The sequence below is a fragment of the Gambusia affinis genome, linkage group LG02, assembly GCF_019740435.1.
Source record: "Gambusia affinis linkage group LG02, SWU_Gaff_1.0, whole genome shotgun sequence".
Taxonomy (NCBI): domain Eukaryota; kingdom Metazoa; phylum Chordata; class Actinopteri; order Cyprinodontiformes; family Poeciliidae; genus Gambusia; species Gambusia affinis.
Window position 1 is genome coordinate 8,586,737 of NC_057869.1, and position 10,207 is coordinate 8,596,943.

General features: G+C 37.2%; 1 protein-coding gene across 1 annotated transcript; it reads right to left on the reverse strand.

The window, feature by feature from the left end:
* Nucleotides 1–272: 272 nt before the first annotated feature.
* On the reverse strand, nt 273–8,956 carry gpib (glucose-6-phosphate isomerase b). The gene is made up of 18 exons (XM_044097335.1): nt 8,774–8,956; nt 8,498–8,588; nt 8,281–8,349; nt 8,054–8,173; nt 7,886–7,969; nt 6,597–6,743; nt 6,368–6,439; nt 6,238–6,282; nt 6,108–6,161; nt 4,745–4,805; nt 4,385–4,428; nt 4,111–4,263; nt 2,995–3,124; nt 2,594–2,670; nt 2,204–2,332; nt 1,892–1,967; nt 1,195–1,261; nt 273–668 (listed from the first exon to the last, which is right to left on the reverse strand). The coding sequence occupies exons 1-18, from the start codon at nt 8,890–8,892 to the stop codon at nt 545–547; spliced, it is 1,662 nt and encodes a 553-aa protein (XP_043953270.1). The 5' UTR covers nt 8,893–8,956; the 3' UTR covers nt 273–544.
* Nucleotides 8,957–10,207: the final 1,251 nt, after the last annotated feature.

Consider the following 10,207-nt stretch of genomic DNA (forward strand, 5'->3'; position numbering starts at 1 on the left):
GATCCAGATGCTGTTTGTTTTTCCTCTCTAAATGGATGCTGTGGAGTCTGGGGACATGCAGGGAGGAGGAAAGCACCACAAACGAAATGAACTCTGCACTTTTGTTCCAACAAATGGTAATTTCTGGGAGCCCAACTCGCTCCCAGGAAATAAACCAGGCTCTCTGGTGACATCTAGTGACGGCCTATTTTCTGACTCACTTTTGGCTCATTTGCTCATGCTTTAGTGTAGGTAAATATTGAGCAACTCAGCCTTGAGAGTGCAACTGAGGATCAGATAAAAGATATTTATTTCAAAAACACAATTTCCTGCAGCTGTAGATACAATGAGAGAATGATTCATTCTGCCTACACCAACAACTGACTACATTTGTAACACAGCAAAGGCAGAACTGTAGACAGTCACAATATTCATAATGGGAGCACAAACACGGAGTGCTTCTGCTCGGCTGCGTGGGAGTGACCAGCTGCCTCAGCGAGACTCTAGTCCAGGCAGATCCTGAACTGATCTGAAGGGTAATCATGTTCAAAGGAAAGATTCAAACTTAGGCAAAATTTTTCTTGAGGAAGTTGATGAGTCCGTTGGTGGACGAGTCGTGGGAGTGGACCTCTGCAGTGTCCTTGAGTTCTGGCTCAATCTTCTTTGCAAGCTGTTTACCGAGTTCGACTCTGCCGATGGAGTAACGAAAGACAAGAAAGGAATTCATTAAGTGTGCTGACACGTTTTTCAGCTCTCTTTAGCTACTGTTTAGTATTATATACAGCTTTAAAGGTGAACAGTACAGCAAATTACTAGGACGGACCGTGTGGGGGAAATGCAGAAAGCAGTGCGTCTTCTCCTCTTGTTGCTTTATTTTATTTTTGCACTGGACTCACAGAGCAGATAACTCTAATGGAAATGAAAATGCAAGTATGCCCATCACCTCCAGGAGATGGGAACAATTTGCACCTATTTTTGCACAATGTAGCATTTCTTCAGCTCCAAACACAGCAGAAACAGAAGTGATCAGAGAGACGGATTTAGCATTATTATCATTATATCTCAAATATAATGTATGTATGGTGTATGCATACAGTTTGCCTTTAATAAAAGTTTTAGTATTAGAAAACCTGACTCAGGTTCAAGAACGTTTAACACCTGCCAGCAGCTTTGTGAGTTTTTCCTGTTTGACTGTGGGAAGAAAAAATAACTTACCCCCACTGGTCAAAGCTGTTGATCTCCCACATTACACCCTGGACAAAGATCTTGTGCTCATACATGGCTGCAACACAACACATAATAAATAACGTAAGTTGATTAAGAAAGCAATATATTAGTCTGCTCATCGCTTACTGGGAATTTTTGGTTGTAGCAGAGAAGAACAGATGATAATAGAACATAATATGCTTTCTTAATTTGGCAGTCTAATTTCACACTGACTGTTACCATGCAACAGCGTGTTGTGTCCTCACTGAACCTCCTCAAGATATTGCAGCAGTTTGGTACCATGGCAGTTGTTGCTTTTGAATGTCTATCAACCTTCTTTGCACAAGAGTTGAGAACTTTTACAAAATTAACAAAAGAATGTAACAGTTTAGTGTTCATTTTGTTTTAAAGTATTCTTCTCCTATGAAGCTTTTCCCACAGGGTTAAATTATAGCACATACCGTTAGAGAGTTTTATTGCTATTTGAGAAGCGCAAGTGTTAACATTTTACAATAATTCAACTATTCATCCAGCTTTAGATGAGTTCATGGATAAGAGTCTAAAATCATTAAAGACAGAAATGTATTAATCATAAAATAATAAAAATAAAATCAATTTGAGAAAAAAGACATAGAATATGACACAAATAATCATACAATCATTCAATTGTTTTTATATGAAAATTTTTTTTATCAGTAAATCTCACCTATTAGTGCTCCTAGTGTATAGGGTGTAAGTTTCTTGAAGATGATGGAGTTGGTTGGTCGGTTTCCTTGGAAAACCTGGGTTGGTCACAGGGAATAATTTATGATTAACTTAATCTATTTTCTTCTTTTTACATAAACGCTGTTGGGTGACCCTGATTGACAGCCACTTGGGGGCACTGTTTCCTTTGTTCTCCTGGCTTCGTACACTGTTGTGTGGTCAGCTGCTTGAACGTCCGGGTAGTAAAGCATTTTGTTTAAATATCATCATCGTCTTCCTAAATAAAAGGTGCCGTTTTCTTCATTTAACTTACCTTGTGAGGTAAAATTTTCTCCAAAGCCTCTCCGCTCAGGCCGCTTGCCTCCAGCTCCTTCCTGGCCTCCTCTGTGGTCTTACCCTTCATCAATGCTTCTGTCTGCGCCAGAAAGTTGGCCAACAAAATCTAAAGACACATCAACATCTATTTAAATTTTTCTCACAATTTGTCGTAATATCGTCATGAATAAGTACTAAGTACTCTTCAGTACTTTTCAGTACTCTGTATGAACACAATCTCTTTCATCAAAATTCCTTAAAGAATATATGCATAAAAGTCTGCATAAAACCATCCAAACAGCTGCAAAACGGAAACCTCGACAGAATATCAAGAGCATCAGCATGGTGTGCGTAAATGAATCGCTGCTTTGAACAACTTCTGTGGCACCTTGTGATGCAGGTTGTCTCTGATGGGATGCTGAGTCTGAGCTGGGATCAGGAAGTCAGCTGGGACCATTCGTGTTCCTGCAATGCAGCAATAATATCAAGCAATATTTATATTTTCCATGAAAGAAAAGCTTGTAGGAATGCCCGAACTCTCTGACAAGGATCTGTTTCAGAATTTCACTTTGTAATAATCCACCTAATTAATATGTTTTCATTTATATTTGTTTATATTCCAAAGAAAAACTGTCCCATTTTCATGTAAATTACAATGAATTGAGTTAATTTGATCCTAGCCTAATTGTTGTCAAGCGTCTACCAGTGCAGGTAGAATAAAATCTGAACACTTATCTAATCAGACTCAGTATGAGTGTGTGATGTAGCCGGAACAGTGTCTGTTTTTACCTTGGTGGATGAGCTGGTAGAAGGCATGCTGTCCATTTGTTCCCGGCTCTCCCCACACTATGGGTCCTGTGTGGTAATTGACTCGAGCTCCATGATTGGTGATGTACTTTCCATTTGATTCCATATCTCCCTAAATATTAAACACTCATTTTTAATATTAGCACATGCTTCAAAATGTTCTTGATAATTGTAGGCTTTGATGTAGAAACTGCTTGTGCTGTTCTATAATGCCAAGGTTTGCCAGGCTCTCTGGATGTTGTTTACATTTTTGTTTTCTGGTCTTGTTGTTTTGTGGTTAGACTTGTGGTTTCTTTGTTAGTATTTTTTTGTCCTTTTCATATTTTCTCTGTTGTTTTACTGTCAATCCCTTTCAGAGATTAATCTAAGCAAATTATTTGTCTTTCAACAGTGTATTTGGTTTATTCTGCCATGCTCTGCAGTTGTAGGTGCACCAATCAATCTGAGAGACATTATAATCAACATATTTTGAGTTAATTAGCTCTGACAGTTGATCTACACTTAAAACATAAAAGAAAAATTCAATTTTTATTATTCTATTTGTTACATGCTGTGGGGCTGTCTCCATTTTTAGCCTTTAAGTGTATCAGACTTTAGGAACCCTTGCTTCATTTGATTCCTTTATTTTATTCTGGATTCAAAACTGCTGTCTCTATTATATATATATATATATATATATATATATATATATATATATATATATATATATATATATATATATATATATATATATATATATATATATATATATATATATATATATATTTTTTTTTTTGCTAGTCTTAGTCAATTTTGAGTGGAATTTGAGAGTATCTCCAACTTTTCTTTCACAAAATCAACAAAAAAAAAAATCCTCATTAGCAAGAGGGTGTTATCATGACTTGGCAATTATTAGTTATTTTTATGGATTTATTTGCTATTTATATTTTGTCCACCTTTTATTTTATCTGCCCTAAAATACACAGATGGAAATTCACCAGTGGTTACGACTGCTGCAGTTCATCTTCTCTTTTGATGTTCCTTTTCACAGTCCAGAATAAATAAATAAAATTTAAAAGAAACATAAAAAATTGTCTTTGATATATCCAAGAGACAGACCTGTTGGAAGTATGCAGTAAAACGGTGCATATACTGGTCGTAGGGCAGCATAGTGTGTGTCTCAGCGTGAAAGAAGTTGATGTACCAGATGCCCAGTAAAGCCAGTAACACGGGGGCGTTTTTATCCAGCGGAGCAGAATGGAAGTGTTTGTCCTGCAGCAAAGAGAAAGAAAAGCTATGTTAGATTTTTTGCTCAGTAGCCCCCCTCCACAAGGACCCCTAAGAATAGTTATTCTATATTTGAGAGGTGACAGGCTCATCACGGTATACCTACCATCCAGTGGGCTCCTGACAAAAGTTTCTCAAAATTGTCAAAGCCTGATGAGAAAATGTAACAGAGAAATTGGATAAATGGGGAAAAATTCCTGCACATCAGCTGAATCCAGCCTGAGCAGAATGTTAAGTACAGGCGCAGTCTGGCCGACAGTGTTGGTTAATCCAGCACTGCAACTGTACTGAATTATTTATGCTGAGATCAGAAAAAAATCCTATTATACATTTGTGCAGACGTTTCTGTGTCCAGCAGAGTGAACCAAAAACACTGTATGGACCTGGCACCAGCAACTATACCTGCATTTGATGTTGAGTTTTTGTCAAAACATGAGACTATGGATTGTAACTGTCTAGTACATACCAATATGCAATGCAATAGCCATTCCAATGGCAGACCACAAGGAGAAGCGACCTCCGACCCACTAAAAGAAAAAAATAATAAATTAAAGTGATCTCTTTCTGAGCGCCTTCAGAAGTCATGTTTGAAAACATATTTCAATAAAATAGAATATAATGAAAATTTTAATATTTCAGTAATTTCAGTAAAAAGAGAAACTCATGTGGACTCGATAAACACAAAGTGATGTATCTCAAATTATTTTTACTTCATGAAGACTGTTTCACAGCAAGTGAAGTTGTATTAATCATTATGAAAGAATTATGGCATAAAATAAGAATAATAAAATAATTTTTAATGTAGGAATGGTACTACTGATTTGACTGTGTTAATAGGCTGTTCACAGAGTGCAGTGTCCAAGTGTATTTATTTTAAAGCTGAGTGGAAAGAAAAAGTGTGGATGAAAAAGTTGTGCAGGAAAAACACATGCAGGTTTTTCCTACATGCAGGAAAACCCACAGTTGATGTATGTAGGAGATACATAAGGTGTGGACTGTGGCTGAGGGCCATAAGATCGGTGTTTGCTCAGTTCTTTTCAAATGAAAATGTTGCACTGCCCTTTGAAAATGAAGATCCAAAACTCTGTCGTAGTGGTGAAGAGGTGCAGAATGCAAAGTGCATCCTTGCTGCTTGATACCCTTTTCCAATACATGTTTTTCATTCCACTCAACTTTTAATTGTTTTGCTTGCATAAAGGAATCCTCAGATAATTTTTCAAACGTTGAGCTTTAGTGGCTTACTCTCCTTGAGGGGAAGGTCATTGACAGTCTTTTGGAGAAATTATAAAATTGTAACGATAGAACAATTCTGTATTAAAATATTCTTTTATTGGTCTAATATTCTAACTTTCAAAGAAACTTTTTTTTTGTTTTATATTGCTAAATTGCTTGAAATCATACAAATATGCAATCTGTATGAGTTTCAATTTGTGCATTTAATTAACTAAACAGAATAAACTTCCAATGTTATGTTCAAAAATGTTCATATTTTACTCTTAGTAGAAAGACTTATTGCATATCTGCACATTTTCTCTGGGTTTTAAAGGTCTCATTGAAGCTTCTTCCTTTCAAATACCAACAATGTAGCTTAAAGTATCTCTGTGACCGTTGATGTAACCTCTGCAAGAGGAAAGGTTACTACCAATAATAACTGAATCTAAAGAGAGGGGCTTCTGATTACGCAGCAGCTGCTCTCCAGAGTCTCTGTCCCACCTACTTCACAGGTCAAAAGTCTAGTTTATTTATAGCAACCGCTCAAATCCCTCGTCACAGTATTGGGAAGAAAAGGGGAGCTGCTACACACAGCAAGGGTGTTAAAGAAGACTCACATCCCAGAACTCAAACATGTTCTCCGTGTCGATGCCAAAGTCCTTCACTTTGGGCTGAAGAAAAGAAAACAGAACAGTTCAGACACAGATTTCAAAATGAGGAACACTGGCAAAGAAAAGAAAAACTCACAGCATTTGTGGAGAGAGCAACAAAGTGCTTGGCAACAGCAGCTTTCTGTTGACATAAAGCAAATATCTGATTAAAGAGGATATCAATGAATTAACATTAAATTGCACATTGAAGGCATTCTTATCCTCACATCTTTGGCATGTTCAAGAAACCAGGCTTTGGCTGACTCAGCATTGGTGATAGTTTCTTGAGTGGTGAACGTCTGTAAAAAGAATCAGTGGCTTCTTATCAGTCAGTCACTTACATGCGTTGAAGGTTTATTACTATAAATGTAAATCAGAAAGTCAGCAAAACTTTTTGATGTGAAAAGTTTGATGTTTCTCAGTTTCAGAGATCCTGACTCGAGGTGATCCAGCTACCTTGGATGCAATGATGAAGAGAGTTGTCTCAGCATTGAGCTGAGCCAGGGTTTTGGCAATGTGAGTCCCATCAATGTTGGACACAAACCACACTTGGGGACCCCCCTTTGAGTAAGGCTTCAGGGCTTCAGTCACCATCAGAGGGCCCTATGGTTCAAGCCAGAGTTCAGAAACAGATTCAGATATTGGTGGTTCTTTGAAGAATCGTAAATTTATATGAGTCTCAGCAACAGTTATTTTCCCTTTGGGATCAACAAAGGATGTCTGACTTTGAATTAATTGATTTCACCAACACAATTTTGCACATAACTATGAAGTGAAATGAGTACAAGGGGAGAATCTATAAGAAGTCCTATTTTTATACTGCCACAAACCATACAGGGGGCAGAAATTGGAAAATGGTGCTCTGCTATGCTGGTCTACTAGCAAAATGCTATGTGTAGAGGTGGACTAACACAGCATGTCACCCTGAACACATCCTCCCTGTGTGAAACATAGTGGTGGAAACATCATGTTGTGGAGACACTTTCAGCAGGAAAGCTGGTCAGAGTTGCAAAAACAAGTCTATGTTGGAAAAAAAAAACTGTTTTAAACAGGACAATGACCCTAAACATAGAATCAGAAATGTAGAGAAGAATATTTATACGTTAGAATGGCCCAGTCAAAGTACAGATATAAATCAAATTGAGATTTTGCGGCAAGACTTGAAAATTGATGTTCACAAAGGTTCTCCATCCAGTCTGAGAGGTGAGACTGGATAGAGAACAAGTCTCACCTCCATCCACCCGGATGGTGACGATCTTTGTTGATAGTCTCTACTAGTTGATAGTTGATAGTGCAGACATGATATGTGAAAAGACGAGAAAATTTACTCTGATGGGCCAAGCATAAATGACCCATAACGTCTTCAGATTTTAATTTGTAATTTTTTTTTGTTGCCCTTTTCTATTTTCTTCAGGATTTAGCACATTGTGTTGGTGTATCATGTAAAATTCATATTAACTACATGATAATTTTGTTTGTAAGAGTTGAATAACACAAACTTTTAAACAATTTTATTCTAGCAGTCAATTCAAGAAATAGAAAGAAAATAATAAAATATTTCAGAGGTCTCACCCCTTGCTTTAAATAATTTTTGTTCCCAACAGTCCAGAAATATGATCTTGAGATAACTTAATGCAGCCCAGAGTCCTTAAAACACGTGAAATTGAGCAATGATCCACATGGCCAAAATCAAAAACCACACATAACCATTTTTGACGCTAGTCTGATTGATGTTATTCACTCACAAGGTCTGATCCTCCAATTCCGACATTGACAACGTCTGTGATGGCCTTTCCTGTGTAGCCCTTCCACTCCCCGCTGCGAACCCTCTGCAACAAATACATTCAGTTACCACAAAAACCACCTGTGAAAAAATCTTTGAAAATTCCTACCCGACTTCTGGCTGCACTCACATGACAAAAGCCTTTCATCTTCTCCAGAACCTTGTTGACTTCAGGCATTACATCCTTGCCATCAACCATGATTGGAGTGTTGGAACGGTTCCTCAGAGCAACGTGAAGCACAGCGCGCCCCTGCAAGTGGAAGATCAATACACAATGACTTATCATCTACTCTTTGCAGCTGGTTTTATCAAAGCTTTAAAGTTAAGGAATGCTTGTTACTGGTCATCAAAGTGCACCTCAGTGAAATTGATCTTCTCTCCAGTAAACATTCTCTCTCTAGCAGCTTCAATCTCTCTTGACTTGGCCTAAAGAGAAAAACCAGTAACAGAAAATTAAATGTGCAACTGATAAGATTGTGGTTACATTTCAATTTCAAAATTATCTCAAAGTTTGCTGCTTGATGTTCAAATGATGATCAGGAAAATGAAAAAACAGAACCAGAATTCACATTACCAGGTCAACCAACATTTTCATGACTTCTTCAGTGATGAGGTTCTTTGAGTAATCCAGAAGAATGTCTCCATCCTCGGTGTTGAGTGTGAGGCTGTGAGGATGCAGAGCAACAGCAACTTACAACTATTCGACATTCAAACAGCTTCATATTTTCTTCTTGATTTGGGCAGCTGCGTTGCATCTGATTACTTTAAGGTGACAAAGTTATAAAAGTAAACGAAGTTACTTAACATCGATCAGCTGTGTTCTGTCTGAGTTTGATCAAATCAGACATACCTGAATTTATTGAATCTCTCTTTGTCAGCCTCAAACATGTGTCTCACATTGAGGTTCAGGGCGTGGGCAGTGTACCAGTCCTGCAGCTTCTGAAAGTTGGGGTCCTGAGTGAGTCCCATGCTGTCCTGAGAAGAGAGGTTTGCTGTGCTCAACTATCCTGGCTGAGTGGGAGCGAGCAGGTCAAGGCGAAAGCTTTATGAAGATCACCCCCTCTAGATTCTCATTTGGCCCGCCCATATGAGACACGACACACCAGCTGATCACATGTGTAACACTTCCACACTAAGGTTAAAGGGCAGCAGTAGTCTGACAATGCTTATTTTTATTTCTTATTTCAGACTGCAAACCACAAAAGCGTGTTATTTATTCTATTTGGTACTTTGGTTTCAAAACTGAAAATTCTTTGGTTTAATTTTTTTTAAACATTAAAAATGGACTGTTTATTTAATGAGACAAATAAAATCATATCTTTCAGATCAGGTTTTATGCAAGGATTATGATTATCTGTGTGACTGTAATAACCTTTAAGCATGAAAATTATATTTTTTTAAAAGTACTTTTCATATTTTCCACTGTGCTTAGATACAAATAGATAAGAAGACAAAACCTTAAATACGTGTAAAGTGGCCATTTACATTGTTAGTTTTTAATATTGTTGTGCAATAAAAAATAAATTACTTGACCTTTTACGTTTTTTTCAGTGCATCTCTACATAATTCTTAATAAATTTTAGTGAATTTCCTCCCAATACAAAATCTGTATTTTCAGAGTTAATAATGATTAATTCTTTGCTATTAACTAATGGTAATAGCAAAGAACCCTCTGCAAGTATGGCACCCTGTCAGGGTGTCATACTTCAAAAAGAGTGGCAAGTTCTTCCGGAGATACTCAGCATTTCTGGCTAAGGGTCAACCAGTTGACATTTTTCCGAACTTGCGCAAATTTGCCACTAGGTGGCAGTGTAAGAACTCATCTACTGGAGCTTATATGCAAGAATGGCACCATCAGTGACACACATACAAGGAAACAGTTCGAGCATTACTTTTTTCTTTTTCTTCAGTTAACCACATTACATGAAACCATTTACTTTGGACATACTTTAGATTCCGTTGTTTTTGATGATTTAATTATTAGGAGACTTAAAAACTAAATTCCACATTGAGTTTTTCTTAGATGTTTTTATTTAATGTATCATTTAAATAACCCCCACCCCCACCCCACCCCCAAAAAAATTAAACAAAACAAAACAAAAAACAAAAACAACAATGATAGTATAAATATTATCCACATCAGTGTGCCTGGCAACAACACAAATATAGATCCCAGCCCAGCTTTGACTGTCACAGTTTTGATTCTCTTGAAATATTCAGCCCCTGCAAGTCTAGACAAGGACAAAATTTTTCTTTTGTCATTTTCCCACTCACAAAGATCAAC